Raw genomic sequence first — 22524 nt, 5'->3', positions numbered from 1 at the left:
TAAATTTCATCAAAATCGGACGACTATAACATAAAGCTCCCATGGAACAAATAAAAAAATAAAAACAATTTTTTTTTTGATATGTAACTTTTCTATTTTTTAATATTTTTAAAAAACATTTTTTGATTTTTAATAATTTGACAGTTCAGAATTCCGCTTTGTATTTTATTAAAATTGGAAAACGATATCATATAGCTGTCATAAGAACTATCGAATAATTGAGCTGCAAATCATCATAGCTTCAATGTTTTTTAACATATACGCAAGTAAATGATAATTTTAATGTTTTCAAGAATATTTAATTTTTGCAATATCTGCAAGGGTACATAAACTTCGGCTTGCCGAAGTTCTCTTCCTTTCTTGTTTTCATTTATTTTTCCGATTGTTCCTATGTGAGCTATGTGCTATAGGCTCGTTCCGACTAATGTATTACCTGCATTAGGAAGGCAACTTTTTGAAGTTTCATGCAGACACATTTAATAGCCTGATTCCATTGGCGCATTAAAACGCATTTAGCCTAAAGCGCATTTATAGCCTGATTCCATTGGCGCATTAAAACGCATTTAGCATTTAAAATAAATGCGATTAAAAACCATTCGCCCCGAACATTTTTAAAAAAAATACCGGAAAATACCGATGTTGAAAGACATTTTGTTCATGCCACCACTACAACAGCTATTTTCTATATGCAAGGTTGGCGCAATTTTTGATGTCTTTTGAATATAAAATCTATTTTGTATAAAAATGACTGAAATCTAAAGCGCACGCTGCAATACAGCGTGGCAGTACCACAATGCATTACTGCTGGATCTCTGGCATTAAATAACTCCCACATATACGGGGATCCTAGCCCTTTTTGGAAACTGTGGTGGTCTCCATTGCAAACCCGTCATAACAACGCAATCAGCTTCTCTTCCGTGTCGTCCAAGTTGGCAAATGCCTTGGTCGCATTATAGATGTCCTGCTGAGCATTACAGAGTTTAGTAAACTCACTCATGTTCATTAATTTTAATTAATTTCTTTTGGATTTGCCGAAATGCAAAAGTAAACAAACCCAGATCAGCTGCTCGTGCCACTCACATGTCGGAGTAGCATTAGCTAAATGCTAATGCGCCAATGGAATCATTTAAAAAGTCCACTAATGCGGCAATGGAATCAGGCTATAAAACTGAAAGACTAGTTTTTAAACCTCTAGGCGCAAAATAGTTTTTAAAAGAACAATTAATTAATGCATTTTTAACGTAAACTGAACAACAACACCACCAACAAGAAAAACCATCCCAAAACAAGAAAGGAAGCAAACTTCTGCAAGCTGAAGTTCATAGACCCTTGCAGATATTGCAAAAATTAAATATTCTTGAAAACATTAAAATTATGATTTTCTTGCGTATATGTCTAAAAACATTAAAGCTTTGATGATTTGCAGCTCAATTATTCTAAAGTTCCTTACCAGCTATATGATATCGTTTTCCGATTTTAGTAAAATTAAAAGCGCAATTCTATAGTCGTCCGTTTTGACTTATATACTACCTGCAATAGAGAGAAAACTTTTGGAAAAGTTTAATGCATATAGCTTTAAGACTGAGAGACTAGTTTGCGTAGAAACGGACGGTATTGCAGGTAGTACCTAAGTCGGAACGAGTCGGATCGGACGACTATAGCATATAGCGCCCATAGGAACAATCGGAAAAATAAATAAAAAAAAATTATAGCTTTGCTGTTTTTTTAACTTTTTGTTAATGCTTCGAGATATAGTAATGGTTAAATATTTCAGAATAACGGTTTAAATTTCATCAAAACCGGACGACTATATTATATAGCTCCCATGGAAACAATAAAAATAAAAAAAACATTTTTTTTTAAATGTAACTTTTCTATTTTCCAATTTTTATTAAAAATTCTTTTTGAATTATTAATAATTTGACAGTTCAGAATTACGCTTTGTATTTTATTAAAATCGGAAAACGATATCATATAGCTGTCATAGGAACTATAGAATAGCCAGATTCCATTGGCGCATTAAAACGCATTTAGCCTAATGCGCATTTATTTTCACAATGAGAATCCCATAAGGCTAAATGCCGCATTTAAAATAAATGCGATTATTAAATCGATTAAAAACCATTCGCCACGAACGTTTTTAGAAAAAATACCGGAAAATACCGATGTTTAACGATATTTTGTTCGTGCCACCACTACAACAGCTGTTTTCTATTTGAATGGTTGGCGCAATTTTTGATGTCTTTTGACTGAAACCTAGAGCGCACGCTGCAAATTCGGCTCGTAGTACCACAACACATTACTGCTGGATCTCTGGCATAAAATAACTCCCACATATACGGGGATCCTTGCCCTTTTTAGAAACTGTGGTGCTCTCCATTGCAAACCCTACATAACAACGCAATCAGCTTTTCTTCCTTGTCGTCCAAGTTGACATTACAGAGTTTAGTAAACTCACTCTTGTTCATTAATTTTAATTAATTTCTTTTGGATTTGCCAAAATTCAAAAGTAAACAAAGTCAGATCAGCTGTTCGTGCCACTCACATGTCGGAGTAGCATTAGCTAATTGCTAATGCGCCAATGAAATCAGGCACATTTAAAAAGTCCTCTAATGCGAATCAGGCTATTAGACACAAGTAGAAAAGTCATGAAGACATTTGTTCCAAATAATAATAGTTATAATGCTAACATTAAAAATAACTAATTTAAAAATTAAGTGACTAAACCAAAAAAAATATTTAAGGATAAATCAAAAAAAAAAAAAAAAAATAAAAATGTCATCACTGTCATAGGGAGGAACACATAAAAAAGATTGTTATCATTATAAAAGAATTATATATGAAAATAATAAAAAAATAAACAAGCTCAAGTCACCACATCGCAGCACGGTTTAAAACAAATTCGAAAACGAATAAGTGTGGATTTATTGGCCAAACAAGGATCGTTTATGTATCTACGCTACTAAGCGGGTAATTGTGCGGCTCTTCAACGGACACGAAGATGTCCTGTACTGCAAGGAGGCTGCAGAAAATCTTATATATGTATGTGAAGCGACTTCAAGAGGTATGTCAAAAAATATACCGATTATTGAGATTAAATTATATACAGCAAATGTACATTATCGATTATGGCATGAGAGGTTTGGACATATAAGCAAAGGGAAATTATTAGAAATAAGAAGAAAAAAGTTATTTTGTGACAGCAGTCTTATTAATAATCTTGAACTGTCCGAAGAAATTTGTAAAGCCTGTTTAAATGGAAAACAAGCCAGGTTGCCTTTTAACAAATTCTAAGATAAAAGGTATATAAAGACTCCTTTTTTGTAGTTCATTCAGATGTTTGTCGTCCAATTGCACCCTCCATAACAAATGTTAAAAAATAGAAAAAGAAATTTCAATGAAAAAACTTACAAGAGCATTCTTGTTGGCTATGAACCAAATGGTTTTCAATAATGGGATTTTGATAATGAAAAAATTATTGTTGCACGAGAAAAAAAGTAAGGAGTGTGATACAACAGAAATCCTGAAGCACAGTAAGGAAAGAAAAATCAAAATATTCCCAAATGAATGTAAGGAATTTTCGAATGAAAGTAAGAAGTTTGAGAGTAAAACTTTTCCGAATGAAAGTACGGAGTTTAAAAATACTAATAATCCAGTTATGATTGGTGATATTGATAACATCACTAAAGATAGCGAATATATAAATAGAAGAAGTGAGAGATTAAAGAGAGCGCCAAAGATATCCTACAGTGGAGACAATATATATTTATTTTGAATGCTCATAAAGTTTTTAATGAAAAGGCCCTAAAATAAGAAGATATAATGAACTAGGAATTCCAATAAAATATAAAGCAAGACTTGTTGCGCAATGGTTTACCCAAAAGTACCAAGTCGATTATGATGAAATATTTGATCCTGTTGCAAGGATTTCAAGTTTAAGTTTTGTTTAACGTTCTGAAATGTTGTTTTTGAGGGGGCGTTATGAATAGCCCAATTCTGTTGTCAAAAATAACATAACACAGCACTGAATTAAGTATTTGATCAGGCCTATAATCTGGTCACATATGTATCTGTCTCTTTCCGTTTCCAAGATTCCTGTGCATGTGGCGTGTGTCGTTAAGAGTTTATAAAATAATAATTAAAATGTAAAATTAATCTCACTGTATTTTTTGTCTTGGTGCTAAAGGATTAGAACATTTGTTAAATAGTAAACAAATATTTTACAGTCCTCAAAAACATTTCCAACCAGCGTTCTTTTATAGCCTGATTCCATTGCCGCATTAGTGGACTTTTTAAATGTGCCCGATTCCATTGGCGCATTAGCATTTAGCTAATGCTACTCCGACATGTGAGTGGCACGAGCAGCTGATCTGGGTTTGTTTACTTTGCATTTTGGCAAATCCAAAAGAAATTAATTAAAATTAATGAACATGAATGAGTTTACTAAACTTTGTAATGCTCAGCAGGACATCTATAATGCGACCGAGGCATTTGCCAACTTGGACGACAAGGAAGAGAAGCTGATTGCGTTGTTATGACGGATTTGCAATGGAGACCACCACAGTTTCCAAAAAAAGCTAGGATCCCCGTACATGTAGGAGTTATTTCCAGCCAGAGATCCAGCAGTAATGCATTGTGGTACTGCGAGCAAGTTTTCAGGGTGACCTCTAGGTTTCAGTCATTTTTATACAAAACAGCTGTTGTAGTGGTGGCACGAACAAAATAACGTTGAACATCGGTATTTTCCGGTATTTTTTCTAAAAATGTTCGGGGCGAATGGTTTTAATTCGCATTTAAAAATCGCATTTATTTTAAATGCGGCATTTAGCCTTATGGGATTCCCTGTGTAAATAAATGCGCATTAGGCTAAATGCGTTTTAATGCGCCAATGGAATCAGGCTATTACTCATGGCACCGGTATAGTGTACTCCCGTATAAAAAATAAGAAAGGCAGCTCACTTCGGCAAGCCGAAATTTATATACCTTTACAGATATTGCAAAAATCAAAAATCTACATTTCGAACCACTAAAACCATTGAAGCTGATGATTTTCACTTAAATTATCGTTTTCCGATTTGAATAAAATTAAAAGCGCAATTCTAGATTATTAAACCATTCATATGTCCCAAAGAATTAAAAAAAAATAGTTTTTTTCCATTTTCCACCCCACAAGTGGAGGTATACTGTTTATGAACTTTAAACCGTCTAAACCATTTAAACGGTTTTCATAAGAGAATTAACTATTTTTTATATCCTGTATGGTTCAACCGACAAGTACACATCTCAATCTTGTAATAGTTCCGTATAGAACAGTGCAATCTGGTTTCGAGTGATATTTTTAAGCAAATTAAGCTTAGAAATAATTATTCTCTCTGAAAAATAATCTCAAAAAAAATTTTTAATTCCGAGCAAACCAACAAAAATCAAAAAGCTCTAACGCGCGATCATTTTTAAATTTTATGATACAAGTATTTTCGGGTCCTGATGATGAATAAATAGGTCAAAGTTTGCGAAAAGACCGATTTCTTGGAAAATAACGGATTGTATTCGTTGAAAAATATGTAACAGGTAGAAGGAAGCGTTTCCGACTATATAAAGTATATATTCTTGATCAGGATCATTAGCCGAGTAGATCTAGCCATGTCCGTCAGTCTGTCCGTCTGTATGAACGTCGAGATCTCTAGGTGCTGCACGCACCTAGCTTCTAGTGTTGGCTACGCAATTTGACAAATGACGCCACCTAAACTAATATTGTTTTGTGGGGGAAATACTTAGGTTGGAGTTTGATGGCTGGGTATCATACAGTCGGGGAACATGACTATAGCGTTCTTTCTCGTTTGGGGCAGTAATCTTGAAAGATGAATTGTCCCTAACGTATGAGTTGAATAGGTTAACAGGTCAACCATCTTTGTTTGTTTTGATGAGTCACAGCTTTTCAGATCAAGCGAAATCGGAAGGTTGATGAGCTCTGCGAAAATCGGAGTTTCACATTTTTCAGGTATGGACTGCGTAGAAAGAGGGTTGCACCGCAGAAACATCGCATAAATTAGTCCGTCAAAGTCCGTCAAATTTTAAACAAAAACAATTTCTTCATGACTAAAGATCCACCGCCGTTTCCTACACTACCACCTTTGTATAATTCAATTTAAGAACTATGTTTTACCTTAATACCTTTTGAGCTTCATTTACATTAGTGATGCGGTAAAAATATCGATGGTCGCCAAAAAACATCAATGCTCCCAAAATTTTTAAAAAACATCGATGCATCGATGTTTTCATCGGAGTTTCTCCACTTTAATCTAAGAAAGTTCCAAGTAAACATCGGTATAAAACAAGATTTTATAGAATGATGCACTTCGACGCACTTTTTCCCAATCTCTATCTGCCTATACAAAACCTATGTAAAAAGACTGCGTCTAGCCATAGACACAATGACGCAATGAAGCAACCCAAATGTAACTAGGCCCTCAGACAGCACATCGGAAGATGTGAAAGTCGAGAAACAAATTTTTCTTTCTTCAGTAGAACCACAGGATAAGGTTTTGGAAGAGCAGACTGAGTTTGTGATGTGAGTCCGGACATAATATTCCCTGTGGCGGTATAGGAATTAGTGGTTTCGCTTGTTGTAAAACCATTGCGGACAAATCGAACCTTTGGGAAGTCCCTGGCTGCGCACACTCGGCTATTTAATGCGAATCCAGCGCAGACAGCAGCTCATCTGCATGACAAAAACTATCACTAGCAGCGTCGAAACAGCTGATCAGCCCTATAAGGTCGCCTTTAGTTAGGGGCATGAACGGATTCATCTTGTTCACAACCTCAACACAGGCGTCACTTAGTGTGCACCATATTTTCACACAGCCAGCAAGTCATATTTGACTGATCAGTCCTTATTAAAAGGATGTATTTTTGCAGAAGCATACTAAATTGTGTGCTATAATTTTATCAAATCAGAGCACTGTACCAGAGAAATACTAAAAATTTTTAAGCGAGCACATGGTGCAACTATACAAGGTGGTCTCATCGCACGAGCTGTTTTTTTTGAGGGCGTCATTTTTGCCAGTCGTTTGCCCACGTGTGAAAGTAAAACGAATGCTATCTCTTTCTATCACATGTCTCTGAAAACTTGTTCGTCCTCGGCTGAGCTGATACCTTGTATAGTTGCACCATAAGCGAGCAGTAAAAGGTACCGCAAGAGCGCAGAAACTGCACGCTTTTAACTTTTGAGAGATAGAGAGAACGGGAGAGCAAGAGAGCGGGAGCGTAACGCAGTAATGTGCATGCAAGTTCAACATTAAAAACATCACTACAGCGTGGGCGGACAAAGCACAAAGGAAACCCCGCAAAATCACAAAAACACAGAAAAGAAAAACAATGTCTAAAAAGTGTTGTTAGTTTTTATAACTTAACAGATATTTTTCACTCGCGAAGCAAACGAAATATTATAGTTGGTATGTATGTATGTATATTAAAAAACCGATTAACATCAATTATGATAAATCCCACCGAGGGTTTATTATTAAAACAAATAAAAATTCGGAGCAGTCTAACATAAACTCTGGGAAAAGATTAAAAAAATTAAATCTTATGAAGTTGATCTAAAAATTTAGGGAAATAACTTCAAAACACCTCAGAAAAATCGGCACCAACAAAAGATTTCCGATCCATTTTGATGCATATTTTTATTAAACAAGAAAGGAAGCAAACTTCGGCAAGCCGAAGTTTATATACCCTTGCAGCTATTGCACTTATAGAAAAATTTAAAAACACCAAAGTTATAATTTTTTTAATTTACTTTTATGATTGTTCCTATGGGAGCTATATGCTATAGTCGTCCGATTTTGATGAAATTTAAACCGTAATTCTGAAATATTTAACCATTACTATATCTCGAAGAACTAAAAATAAATTAAAAAACAGAAAAGTTATAATTTTTTTTCATTTATTTTTCCGATTGTTCCTATGGGAGCTATATGCTATAGTCGTCCGATTTTGATAAAATTTAAACCATAATTCTGAAATATTAAACCATTACGAAATGTTGAAGAATTAAAAAAAAAATTTTAAAAAACAGCAAAGTTATAATTTTTTTCATTTATTTTTCCGATTGTTCCTATGGGAGCTATATGCTATAGTCGTCCGATCCGGCTCGTTCCGACTTATATACTACCTGCAATAGAAAGACAACTTTTGGGAAAGTTTCATGCAGATAGCTTAAAAACTGAGAGACTAGTTTGCATATAAACGGATGGACAGACGGACGGACAGACGGACATGGCTAGATCGACTCTACTAGTGATGCTGATCAAGAATATATATACTTTATAGGGTCGGAGATGTCTCCTTTACTGCGTTGCAAACTTCTGACTGAAATTATAATACCCTCTAATAAAATATATTGAAATCTGAAATTAATAAGAGTAGATTGAATTACTTAAAAGCAGCTGACTTTAACACGACTTGCATATCTGCTTAAATCATTTTATAAATTTCATTCAAATGTACATACAGTGGGCAAAATAGTTTAAGTTCTTTTTGCACTGAAATTTCATACAAAATCTTCGCAAACTTTTTTTGCCCACTGTACATATAAAAATTCTTACAAAAGCGATATCTTGCAGGGATGTGCTTCAAAATTAAGCTTACTTACTGTCTTGTCCTTGAGCATACCAACACGGCAATTAAGCACTGCCTCCGTAAACAAATGTACGGCGGAAATAAGGTTGTCGCCCGAGGCTGCCGAGCTGAGGGGCTCCTCGAAGAAAGGTCCCCAGTGGTGCTCGTGGTGGTGCTTACTTCGCGGTCGTTCTGTAACACGGGCGAATCCTGTCAAAAGTTTTCATAAGGTTTTCAAAAAATGTCACGGTTTTTTTTTTTTTTATTCAGTCGTACCACTTGCTGTCCAATGATTTCTCGTTCGCGTGGAATCGATAGGCTGCTTTATGGTGCTCCTATCGACTTTCAGGGATGCAAATGATGTTGTTGGCATTGTCACTGTCGGTAGCTGATCTGTGGTTCCTAAGCGCCAAGTAATGTCTGTTAATTTTTTGATTAAAGGGCTATTGCTAGTGTCAAAGCCACCTGGTGTTTCCATCGGTTTTTTGTCGCGGCTTTTTTTTCGTTGGGATAGCGCTAAGGGACGAGTTTGACGCTTTTACTGTCATTTGGGACTGGTCCTGGTTTTGCGACGAAAACGCGTATAGAGTTGCTCTTGTGGCTGATAGGTATCCAGCAGTTGATAATGTTGTTTTAGTTTTATTATAGTCATCAAAAAGCAAAGTACTATTCTCGCCGATTTTAATGTTTGTACTTGCCGAAGCTGCTTTCTGTTCGACGGATTCCGTGCCTGTGGATGTTAAGGTTTAATAATGCAATAGCCGAGTGAACAACAAAAGCGTGTGTATAACATTCTCATTAGTTTGAGGCAAGCAGTTGTGCAAATTATAATTACATCAAGGATAAACTTTCTTGAGATAGTGTAATAACCGTAAAATGTTCGTTTTCGATAGTATTTTTTGTACCCTTGCTGATGGGCTTACGACACTACATTGTTGGCCACATTCCTTGCTATTTTTTTTTTTTAACTATACGATTTTACGTAAGTGCGAGCAAGGCAAACGTATGACGATTCCAATGAGCAATGAATGAAGAAAACTGACGGATCCCGATAACCGATAGTAAAATACTAGACGGAATTGGGTAAAAAAAACCATTCGGAAAAATTACCGCCGGGGCCGATACATAAATGAGCAAAATTGTTTTTAAAAGATAAAATTTTGCTTATTTATTGCAGTTGACTTCAAAACGGAATGAAAAAGTGGCACTTAAATGTACACGAAATATTTTTTACCATTTAAAGGTAAAAATTGAAAACCTTTAAACAATATAATAAACAAAACAATTGAGTTTGAATTTAACGTTAAAAAGGCATTGTCACCGTGAACTTATTACCAATGAGCCTCAATGAATCCGGCAATGAATGAATCCCGTATGAGGGTATTTAATTTCATTCTAAACACATTTACGATCCAATAAAGTATATTTTCTTGATCAGCAGTACAACACCAGTTTTTATAGACATGGGCGTCTGTCCTTCTGTCAAACCGTTTCCACGCAAGCTAGACAGTTTTAAAGCTATCTGGATCGGGTGTCTATATCATATAGCTGATATAGGTACATTAGGAAAAATAATTAAAAAACGAAAATAAGCTGTCGATGACCAACATCGGTTAAGCAGAACTGGAGATAAAATATAAAATAGGCGTTATAACAGGTGAAAAACGTTATTTACACTTTTAAAAAATTGGTGCCCTACAAACAGTTTTGAGTGTAATTTTCTGAATCTGGAGGATTTTGTCGATTCGTTATTATATTACATACGTACTTAAATATAAATGGCAATACATTTAAAACGACTAAATATTGAAAACAATGAATATCTGTCGATTTTTAGATGATATATTCGATTTCTTTTGCAGCTATATGATATTGCTGTCTAAATTAAATAAAACAAGAAAGGAAGCAAACTTCGGCAAGCTGAAGTTCATATACCCTCGCAGCTTTTTCAAAATTTAAATATTCTTGAAAACATTAAAATTACGATTGACTAGTACATTGAGATTATGATGATTTTCAGCTCAATTATTTGATAGTTCCTGTTTTAATTAAATTAAAAGCGTAAATATTCTTAAAAAATTGAAGCTATGCTGATTTGCAGCTAACTTATTCGATAGTTGGCAGACATATAATATCGTTTTCCGATTTTAATAAAATAAAAACCCTAATTCTGAACTGTCCAATTATTAATGTGTCAAAAAGAATTTAAAAAAAAAATACAAACAAAAAAGTTACAGTTAAAAAAATGTTGTATTTAATATTTATATTGTTTCCATGAGAGCTTTATTTAGTCGTCCGATTTTGATGACACTTAAACCGTAAATCTGAAATATTTAACCATTACTATATGTCGAAGAACTAACAAAAAAAAAAAAAAAGGAAGGAAGAAACAAAATTAAAAAACAGCAAAGTTATAATATTTTTCATTTATTTTTCCGATTGCGATAGCTATATGCTATAGTCGTCCGATCCGGCTCGTTCCTTTAAAACTGAGAGACTAGGTTGCGTAGAAACGGACGGACATACGGACAGACTGACAGACGGGCGGACTGACGGACATGGCTAGATCGACTTTCCTAGTGATGCTGATCAAGAATATTTATACTTTATAGGGTCGGAAATGTCTCCTTCACTGCGTTGCAAACTTCTGACTGAAATTGTAATACCCTCTGCAAGGATATAATTAAAACCGTAACCTTGAAATAATATATTTTAGTATGTTTAAATAAATTGAAATACAGAAAATTTATTATTTTGCTTCATTTATTTTTCCGGGTTTTCCTATGGGAGCTATATGGTATAGCCGCCCGATCCAACTCATTCCGTTTCATATACTACCTGTAATATATAGAGGGGTGGAAAAGTTTCATCCATATAGCTTTAAAGCTGAGCGACTAGTTTGCGTAGTAACGAACGGAAGGACAGACATGACTCTCCTAGGGATGCTGATCAATAATATACATACTTATTTGGGTCGGAAATGTCTCCCTTTGGAATACCTTCTGCATTTGTGTAAAATGTATAACTTAGTGGTATTTTTTAAATATACATGGAAACATAGTCATTTTTTTAATTTTTAGAAATTCGGTTTTCATTTTACAAAAATCATATATATGTTTTAGGAAACATCCGGAAATTAATAAGAAAACAGGAATGAACGCTATAGTCGTGATCCCCGACAATTAGACGCCTGTTACTCGGATTTCAAACTAAATATTCCCTAACAAAATCGGGGTTTAATTGGCGCCATCTGTCAAACTGCATAGCCAACTCTAGAAGCTAAAAGCGTACTGCACCCCCACCCCCCAACAAGTCTGTCTGGGTTTAGTGTATCGCGATTTGTGTGCGTGGCTCCGTTTTGAAATAAACTTGCGCTGAGTAAGAAATACTAGTATCTGGATTTCAAATCACAAATCTCTAGCTTTTATAGTTTGCAAAATCTCGCACAGGCGGACATACAGACAGATGGACAGACAGACGAACATGACTAGGTCGACTCGGCTATTGATCATGCTCAAGAACATATATATACTTTATAGGGTCGGAAACGTTTCCTTCTTCCTGTTGCATACTTTTCAACGATTTAAATATAAAAAGTTATGTTTTCAACATTTACCCATACATATACAGTGACTAACAAAATAATTGGCAAAGTTGACATGTCTGACTTTAAGATAGCTTTTCTCCACTAAAAACTAAGATATTTAATTAAAACAAATGTTATTCATATATATCGACAAATTTACAACAAAAAAAACTTTACTTCATTCTTGTATGACTTTTCTAGTAATTATAAAAATTAAAATTCTAAGAACCAAATTATTAGCACACTTAACCAAAAATGATAAAAATAATCATAAAGAATTGGTTCTTTTAATGGAGTTCCGTATTAGGCTTTACTTTTGTCGGAGAAGATGACATTGTTCCAAAAGTCTGTTGGCTTAGTCAAATGTTCTTTTGCATAAATTAAACTCTTCTGCTGGTTGACATTAGAAATAATTGGTTTTCTTCAAGCAACGCGGCTTTTGTAGTTAGCTTCGTGCAGTGTCCTCCGAACCGAATAAGGTTAATATCTTTTCCAAATTAATTTTTAACTTCTATCTGCTATCTGTGTTTTTTCCAAATTAATTTTTAACTTCTATCTGCTATCTGTGTTGAGGAGATTTTCACCTTCACCTTCCTGATAATCCTGGCCTTGTCAGTCAAGGCTTGAGTTGACCAGTGTGTTTAGCACTCTCCAACGATGGGACTCCTTTAAAACGCTGGACAATGCTTCGAATGGTAAAACGGCTTCTATCCATCATTTGATTATGCAAATATAAAACTATTTTTCGTTGAGATTCAGTGGTTTCCTATTGTCTGCCGCTCATTTTGTTAAATTTGATAAATTTTGCTTAAGAATAATGCACTGCGTGGTTTTTAGCTTAAATATGTATTGCCACGCGATTCCGAAAATTAAGAAAGCGGCGCTTTTTTAAAAAAATGTAGCCATATCGATGAAATGTCGAAAAAATAGTTCAGTATTACCTAGTGTGCCAATAATTTTGCTCAAAGAAAATCAGGTGTTTTTTTTTTTTAATTTTAATTCTTATAATTACTAGAAAAGTGATACAAAAACAAGAAGGAAAGCAAACTTCGGCAAGCCGAAGTTCATATACCCTTGCAGCTATTGCATTAATTAAATACTTTTGAAAACATTTAAATTATGATTTACTTGAGTATGTGCTAAAAAAAAACATTGAAACTATGATGATTTGCAGCTCAATTATTAGATAGTTATTTTATATATTTTTATTATTTCTATGGGAGCTATATGCTATAGACGTCCGATTTTGCTAAAATTTATACCATAATTCTGAAATAATTAAACATTGCTATATGTCGAAGAACTAAACAAAAATTAAAAAACAGAAAAGTTATAATTTTTTTTCATGTATTTTTCCGATTGTTCCTATGGGAGCTATATGCTATAGTCGTCCGATCCGGCTCGTTCCGACTTATATACTACCTGCAACAGAAAGACAACTTTTGGGAAAGTTTCATGCAGATAGCTTTAAAACTGAGAGACTAGTTTGCATATAAACGGACGGACAGACGGACGGACAGATGGACATGGCTAGATCGTCTCTACTAGTGATGCTGATCAAGAATATATATACTTTATAGGGTCGGAAACGTCACCTTCACTGCGTTGCAAACTTCTGACTGAAATTATAATACCCTCTGCAAGGGTATAATGAAGTAAAGTTGGTTTTTTATCGATGTATATAAATAAAATTTGTTTTAATTATAAAGTGGACAAAAGCTATGTTAAAGTCAGACTTGCCAACTGTGTCGATAATTAAGTTCGTCACTGTAGCTCGAGATATAGATGTTTTTCAAAAATACATTTTTAATTATATTAAAATAATAAAGGAAGTTCGACTTATTCTGTTTACTCATAAAATAAATGTCTCATGCTTTTAAGCTGAACTTAAACTCTATTTCGACTGGCTCGAACAGTTCGCACTGAAACTTCATATAAAATGTTCGTACTACTACTACTACTGCCTACTACTTTTATATTTATATACTTTTAATATTCTCTTTTATAATTTTTAGTACCGTAAATTATTTTTAGGGCGTTTCAAACATCAGACCAAAATATAATTCCTTCTGCAGGAGTGTCTATGGGTCTTGTGAAATAGTTGTATTGAGTTAAATGTGTTGAATATGGTTTCACGGGTATGGAAATATATGAAGGTAGTACAAAGAAAATCACGATAACAAGCTTGATTTTAGACAAAATGGTATCAGAAGTGGGTCAAGATTAATTTGTCGTAAACAAAATGGTCTTGAAAATGAAATTTTGATTGAATTAAGAACTTTTCAAAAGGGTTTTATATTAAAACAAGAAGAGAAGCAAACTTCGGCAAGCCGAAGTTTATATACCCTTGCAGCTATTGCAAAAATTAAATGTTCTTGAAAACATTAAAATGATCAAATTCTTGCGTATATGTTTAAAAACATTGAAGATATGATGATTTGCAGCTTAATTATTCGAAAGTTCCTATGGAAATTATATGATATCGTTTTCCGATTTTAATATAATTAAAAGCGTAATTCTGAACTGTCAAAAAGTCAAAAAGAATTTTTCATAAAAATTAGAAAATAAAAAAGTTACATTTAAAGAAAAAAAAATTTAGTTTTATTAATATTGTTTTCATGGGAGCTATATAATATAGTCGTCCGATTTTGATGAAATTTAAACCGTTATTCTGAAATATTTAACCATTACTATATGTCGAAGCACTAAAAAAAAATTAAAAAACAGCAAAGCTATAATTTTTTATACCCTTGCAGGGGGTATTATAATTTCAGTCAGAAGTTTGCAACGCAGTGAAGGAGACGTTTCCGACCCTATAAAGAATACATATTCTTGACCAGCATTACTAGCAGAGTCGATCTAGCCATGTCCGTCTGTCCGTCCGTCCGTCCGTGCGGTTGTCTTTACGAAAGTTAAAGCTTTATTTTGAAAAATTTGGGTCATATAATATTTACGTTTCAAAGTATTGTCCATCGCTAGGCACTACTTGTTGCCATCTTTTTGGCTGATTCTGCGCCGAAAGAAGTCTGGGATTTTATCTAGTATCCATGAGTCCATCCATTGTTTGACTTCATCATAGTTGGAGAAGTGCTGGTTTGCCAGGCCATAAGCCCTCTATCGGAACATATGGTAATCGGAAGGAGCAATGTCTGGGCTATACAGCGGGTGGGGTAGGACTTCCTATCGAAGTGTTTCCAAGAACCTCCGTTTTAACGACCCGACTTACATGTGATCGAAAAAACCGAGTTCGACGTCTCTTGGCTTCAGATAATATGGCACCCAATTTCCTGCACTTCGGATCATTCCCATTGCTTCTAAACGACAGGATATGGCTGGTTGGGTGACTCCAATCGATTCTGCAAGTCCCTCTGACGTTTATGATGAGTCTTTGTGGAGCTCCGGGTCGTTATTCATCGTCCAAGCCGAAATTGACACTTTTGAAAAGTGCAAACCACTTCTGACACGTTCGTTTAGCTAGAGCATGCTCACCATAAACTTCAACTAAAATACGGTGGCTTTCTGTAGCCTTTTTATTAATATTGTAGTAATAACGTAAAACTCCCCGAAAAAACACTCCAAAACAAGAAGGAAAGCAAACTTCGGCAAGCCGAAGTTCATATACCCTTGCAGCTATTGCATTAATTAAATACTTTTGAAAACATTTAAATTATGATTTACTTGAGTATGTGCTAAAAAAAAACATTGAAACTATGATTATTTGCAGCTCAATTATTAGATAGTTATTTTATATATTTTTATTATTTCTATGGGAGCTATATGCTATAGACGTCCGATTTTGATAAAATTTATACCATAATTCTGAAATAATTAAACATTGCTATATGTCGAAGAACTAAACAAAAAATTAAAAAACAGAAAAGTTATAATTTTTTTCATTTATTTTTCCGATTGTTCCTATGGGAGCTATATGCTATAGTCGTCCGATTTTGATGAAATTAAAACCGTAATTCTGAAATATTAAACCATTACTATATCTCGAAGAACTAAACAAAAAATTAAAAAACAGCAAAGTTATAATTTTTTTTCATTTATTTTTCCGATTGTTCCTATGGGAGCTAACTGCTATAGTCGTCCGATTTTGATGAAATTTAAACCGTAAATCGGAAATATTTTACCATTACTATATGTCGAAGAACTAAACAAAAAATTAAAAAACAGCAAAGTAATAATTTTTTTTCATTTATTTTTCCGATTGTTCCTATGGGAGCTATATGCTATAGTCGTCCGATCCGGCTCGTTCCGACTTATATACTACCTGCAATAGAAAGACAACTTTTGGGAAAGTTTCATGCAGATAGCTTTAAAACTGAGAGACTAGTTTGCATATAAACGGACGGACAGACGGACAGACGGACGGACAGACGGACATGGCTAGATCGACTCTCCTAGTGATGCTGATCAAGAATATATATACTTTATAGGGTCGGAAACGTCTCCTTCACTGCGTTGCAAACTTCTGACTGAAATTATAATACCCTCTGCAAGGGTATAATGAGAGTGTTGCCAGACCAAGTACCGGCCTTCTAAACGGCACGAACTTATTTATACACCTAATTCCTTGGAATGATTTTTCTAATATTCTACATTGAGCTACTCTTAAATAAATGTGTATGTCCACTGTTTAGAAAAAAAGTAACATTTGGGTTTCTTGGCTTCACAACAATTACAAAAACAGACAATTTAAACGATTTTGAAAAATTTGAGATAAAACGAGAGATGAACTTTTGAAAGCTAACAATATTTTCATTAAATTTCACAATTTTGTTTATATTTAAAATATGAACAACTTAAAAAAAAATTTCACCAGCTGGCGCTTTTTGCCGAATTGCATTGATAACACACAAACAAAGAGCGAGCAGCACCCCACCCCCCCGCTACAGCGACCCTTTGTTATGCAGAGCTGCGATAGAGCACAGACGAACAGTTTAAAACCGCTGTCGGCACACACACATTCACAAGTTTCCCCGTGCAATTCGCTCACACAAATTAAGCGCGAGCATTTATAATTGTGTGTGTGCTCTCTGCTTCTCTTCATGCACGAATTACTAAAATCTTTTAAAGTATCCGAGATCCCGACGTTCATACGGACTGGCAGACGAACAGAAAGACAGGCAGACAACAAACAAACGGACAGATACGGATCTGGCTAGATCGACTCTCCTAATGATGTTGATCAAGAATAAATATACTTTATATATAATGTCTCCTTCACTGCGTTGCAAACTTCCGACTAAAATTATAATAGCTTCTGCAAACAAAGGTTGATTATTTTAAGCATCATAATCAAAAAAAAAAAAGGGGGGGGGGGGGGTGGGGCGGTTTGTTGAAAAAATTTATTAATATCAAAATGTATCGATACATCGATATTTTAAAACGATATTTCCAAATATTATTTGATTTTATTATTTTAAAAACGTTATATCCTCGATACGATATTTTAAAAATGTCAAGAGAATATTTATAAAAGAATGTTAAGCCACCCTGTAGTCAGGTATTACAATTTTTTAAAAACGTTCACACAACTTAATTCTGCACTTACATATAACATGAGCTTGCGTTCCAATCAACGAGACAATAGCAAGCAGCCGAAGGAGGCTCAGACTAGTTTCTGAGTTGTAGGAAAGTGTCGGCGTTTGGGCAGCTTTCGATGCTGGTGATAATGTCCTATATCCTTTTGAAAGCCTCATCCTTTGCACGGGGCGACGTGACTTGCGGAATGTGCTCGAGAGAAATCAGTAACCTTCATCATAGTTTCGAAAAACTCCGCTGCTTTCTGGCACTGAATCTTGTTGATAGTTGTGCAAATCTTTGCCTTTTTTATTATTTGAAATACTGAAATATGACACAATAAAGAATTTAAGATAGAATTATAGAATGGTTTGCCAGACGCATTGAAACGATGATATAGAAAATTTGAACTCATTTGAAAACTCTATTACACTAGTATATTCGCGAGGCAATTCTGCAACCTACAGTTTGAAATTATAAACTATACAGCGTGTTCTGGCTTTCGAAAAGGAAAAAAATGAGCCGATTTACGCAAAACGCCAGTTGTGTAAACGTTCAGAGTTATCTCCTGGTTTTGAAAATAAGGGTTTTAACATTTGATTTTATCATCAGGTTAAAAAAAAATGATGGCTCCCTAAATTATAAGCTTTTGCTTGTATTGTATTGTTTGAGAACTGTTTTTTGGTGGTGGATCTGGAATTTTAGTAGCTTTTTCAGGTTAAACAGAATAAGAGATAAAAAATAAAATAGGCATAAAAACAAGTAAAACACGTAAAATAAAAAAAATAAATAAAAAATATACATTTCTTAACCAAGTTAAATTTTTTGATCGCTAAAGGATTTGGCCGATTTAAATTTGTAAGCCCGTTTTATTAACGCTTAAAAATTAAAATAAAATAGAAGGTTTTTAGATCTCACATTGTTTAGTGGTAATTAAGCATGTTGACCATATTTGTTGACCCATTTTTACAATTTGAAAAGTATATTACAAATTCGGTCAGAGGATTGTAACGAAAAGTTTCTATATGGGCCTCGGAAACGCTTAATAAATATATAAAACTACAACATCTTGGGTAAGACTATAGACAATACCATAAGTAATAATTAAATAATTGGCCAGTGCGATATGACCCGTAAAGGGTATAAAATATTAATATTTTTCGAGATACATCAACTATATATAGTCCGATATTTAGCCTGGCTCCTTCCGTTCAAACGATATTTTAATTTAATTTTAATTTTAAATTTTTATCAAATAAAGTTTAAAGTAATTTTTTTTAGTTTTAAAATAAAAATTGAAAATAAAAGTTAAGGTTCAATTTTTATATGAAAATTGAAATTTTATAATTATAATTGATTTTTATTATTTAAATTAAATTTAACAACTAAAAATGATTTAAAAAATTTAAATAATAAGTTTTTAAAATTTTATCTTTAACTTTTTTTAATAAATTATAATTGTTACGGTTCCTGTTTGAAATTTAAAAATTATATATTTATGGTAAACAAATTATAGCTCCTTAGCCCAGAATGAACGCTATTGACGAATTTCCAACGCTGGATTCTTCTTTATTAACTATTTTCGCTAGCTTTCATAGTGCAAACTTGGATGAAATCAGCAAACTGTAGCATATTTCGCAAAACCACTAATGTATTTATTAAAAATGTTAAGTATCATTAAGCTAAAACCATTGATTTAATTTAAAATCGTATTTTTATGACTCAATATTTCAACTTACCATGTTGAGCTTTGTGTTGTGCCTACGGTTCAGGATACCAGGAACTGTCGCAAATATAAAATCACTTCCTTTGTTAACACACGACACATTAAAATCGAGACACTTACACTTTTGTATTAAGATTGGAAAAAATATATAATTATATTAATTAGTTTTTTATTTGCGACCCTTGTCGACTTAAAACCAACACAATTTTACACAAAAAAAATAACTTGCTGGGACTATTCCACAAAAGACAGAAAGAAATACGAAGTCAGGTGCGTTTTATTCATGCGCTCTATCCGGCGAGCACGTAGGTATCGCTTATCCTTGCAAACCGAAATGAACTGTCGTTCGCAAAAAGTCTTTAGTCCGTTCCAAGCATCCAAATAAAAAGCTCAGGAGGTTTGAGTGAAAGCTTGACTGCACACTCAACGCCTGGTTGATTTACACGCAGCTTCTGCAGAAACTTACCACAGCTTATCCCATTTCTCCTTTTGTCCCAAAGCTTTCCCAGTATAATGCTAAAACTGGGAATTTTTTTGTCTGGACGGGGTGGGTTGGAGTAATATGTAAGCCTAGTTTTTTAAAAACATACATCATTTAATTTGAGTCCCTATTTAGCTGATAATGAATTTCTTTGTGGTTTGCCAAATTGATAGTCATAAGAATTTTTTTTTATTTTTTATGTTAATGGTAAATTTTGTTATACGATTTCTTGTTTATATTAATAAAAATTTTGTAGCCGTTACAGTTTTAACTTCTAGTGATTATTTTTTATTAAAAGCATTTGTTCTCAGGCTAAAACAACTGACTTTTATAGCATTTATAGCTATAAAAATTGTTTATATTAAACTAAACACTTAACGTTAACACTTCACAACAAGCAGTTACGATAAAAGATGTTTTTAGTCTACATACAGAAATAAAAGCTGAACCATATATTGACAGAGCTTTCAAATAGGGCTGGAACTCGACTTTTTGTTATATACCTAGTATTTTATCTACAATTTTAGATAAGTTTTTATAAACAAGAAGAATAGATTTTTGAGGTCATAAGTTTTTTATATAAAATAGGCTTAGGTACTTTACATTTTATGGTCAAATGTTGGCTTCTTATATTTTTGCTTGAATAGTGATCTAAATTTTTAGTTAAAATCCTACCAGTATATTAAAAAGTCTGGGTAAAGTCAGAAGTCATGTGAAGAAAAGCGCTATATAAAGCTTTAGAACTCAAGCTAATAATATTGTGTTATATTTTTGATGCTTAACTCTGGTAAAACTGAAAGGAACTTTCATAGTTGATTCTAAAAATGTTGGTATAAACGGTAAAAGTTTCTTCACACGACTTTGCCGCAATGTGCAGAATTTTTATAAGTCGTGATGACCAACCTGAGACCACCTTTAATGAAATGTTAAATTAAAAAGGAACCTTTGATTTTGCATTTAAATAAGTAGAATATATTTGTAAAGCCTCCCTATTCCCTACTCCAGACACGTCGGATATCTCAATGTGTGTTTAACACACAGAAGTAAAACCAAAAATAATTATAATATTGTTTTTGACTTTCAAGATATCATATTTCCGAAGGATGCATACCGTGAGTGGCAAGAACCTAAGCATCGAAGAGGTAGAGGATGTGCAAAAATGGCTGCTTCAGAATAGTATCAGTACACACAGGTTGCGTCGCGAATTTTCCGATGTTTTGCCACTCGCCGAGGTACTCAAGCGCGACTATCCACGTCTGATCGACCTGCATAACTACCCGAAAAAGAGTAGCGTGCAGCTTAAATTGGCCAATTGGGAGACGTTTAACTTCAAGGTGCTATCAAAGTTTAACATGACGCTGAGCAGGGATTTCATGGACCAACTGGCCAACGGCGTTAACGGTGCCGCTGAGGTATTGTTGCACGAAGTGATTCGATTGGAGAAGCGGCAGCGCGTGGCAGAGGAACGCAATGCTTCTCTGCGGCAGGAACAAGCTTGGGAGGAAAACGACGAGGTGAAGACTGTTGTGGTAAACAAGCAGGTGGGAGATGGCATCGTTCAAGTTCCACAAAAAATGATTCTTTACTCGCTTTACGAAAAAATGACACGTGACAGCCAGGCCAAGGACATTATTATTGAAGCATACCAACAGAGACTGGCTCACATGGAGAATATAGTACAAATAAAAACAGAGCGAATTGACGAGCTTCTGATGCAGATGGGGAAAATACCTCAAAAGGGAGCTGCTGGCGAGGCATCCAGTTGCTATCTCGCATTTGAGGCAAAGGACACTGCACGCAAGCGTCCAAGTCTTGCTCCAATTTCATCGGCCGACCCGGACAGTACCACCTAAATACGCATGTATTTATTTTAAAAATGTTGCGGTTTTATCACTATGTAGTTAAAAACATCTTCAGATAAAGGAACCAAATTATCGATAACTTATAGAATGTTTTACAAAACAGATTCAGTATGTGCAATCAGGGGCAATATATTTAGTAATTGGCAATCGATAAACGCTGTTGATATTTAAATGTATGGTTATTTTAATAAAAACTTGTGCCTAATAAAATAATTTTCCTGATTAGGTAGCGATGAACTAGCCATCACAGTCTATACATATAAAAGTATTGCTAATTTCTTATGTTTTTTTTTTAAATCGATTTTATACATATAAAAGTATTGCTAATTTCTTATGTTTTTTTTTAAATCGATCGATCGGAATAAAATCGAGATCATTCGAAAAATACATAACTATTAAACACAAACAATTTTAGGGCAAACATTTTCCACGCTACCTAAAAATAGTTTTATTAATGGAGTTACAACCCTAAAATATCGAATTTTCAAATGTTTGTTTCTTGGGACCAGTGTGTCCCAAAGTCCAAAATTTGTGCAAGAATCCAATTTTTTTTTTAAGAGTTGGTCAAAAACAATATTTTATTGCGATAGAGTAATATTCAGGGCAATTGAAAATAATAGAGTTTCAATTGAAATTGCATCCCTGCGATCGCTGGCAGCCCTGAAAATCAGCTGATCGTTTACCGCAAACTTCGGCATTGCTTTCTCGTCAAATTAATGCAAAG

At 34.1% G+C, this 22524-nt stretch overlaps 2 protein-coding genes across 7 annotated transcripts in view; one reads left to right on the top strand and one right to left on the bottom strand.

Moving 5' to 3' along the window:
• The window catches only part of LOC128265203 (uncharacterized), a 37403-nt gene extending 17356 nt beyond the window's left edge, over positions 1–20047 (bottom strand). Inside the window, 5 exon segments of the mRNA XM_053001074.1 lie at positions 8651–8826; positions 8893–9118; positions 9120–9346; positions 17763–18055; positions 19471–20047. Of these exon segments, the coding sequence (XP_052857034.1) occupies positions 8651–8826; positions 8893–9118; positions 9120–9346; positions 17763–17910 (777 nt within the window). The 5' untranslated portion in view covers positions 17911–18055; positions 19471–20047.
• LOC128265206 (sperm flagellar protein 1) overlaps positions 1–22024 on the top strand; it is a 36811-nt gene extending 14787 nt beyond the window's left edge. Inside the window, exons 1-2 of one of the 6 annotated variants that reach the window (XM_053001083.1) lie at positions 7431–7451; positions 21024–22023. In XM_053001083.1, the coding sequence (XP_052857043.1) occupies positions 21042–21791 (750 nt within the window). In that variant the 5' untranslated portion in view covers positions 7431–7451; positions 21024–21041 and the 3' untranslated portion in view covers positions 21792–22023. Of the gene's footprint in view, positions 1–7430; positions 7452–11973; positions 11995–20883 lie in introns of those variants that run through there. The other 5 variants (XM_053001084.1, XM_053001081.1, XM_053001085.1 and 2 more) reach the window with 5 other exon arrangements.
• The last annotated feature ends 500 nt before the right edge of the window (positions 22025–22524 follow it).

This window comes from Drosophila gunungcola, unplaced genomic scaffold, assembly GCF_025200985.1.
Source record: "Drosophila gunungcola strain Sukarami unplaced genomic scaffold, Dgunungcola_SK_2 000100F, whole genome shotgun sequence".
Classification (NCBI taxonomy): Eukaryota; Metazoa; Arthropoda; class Insecta; order Diptera; family Drosophilidae; genus Drosophila; species Drosophila gunungcola.
The sequence above is the reverse complement of the archived record's forward strand: the minus strand, read 5'-3'. Positions and strand labels throughout refer to the sequence as shown.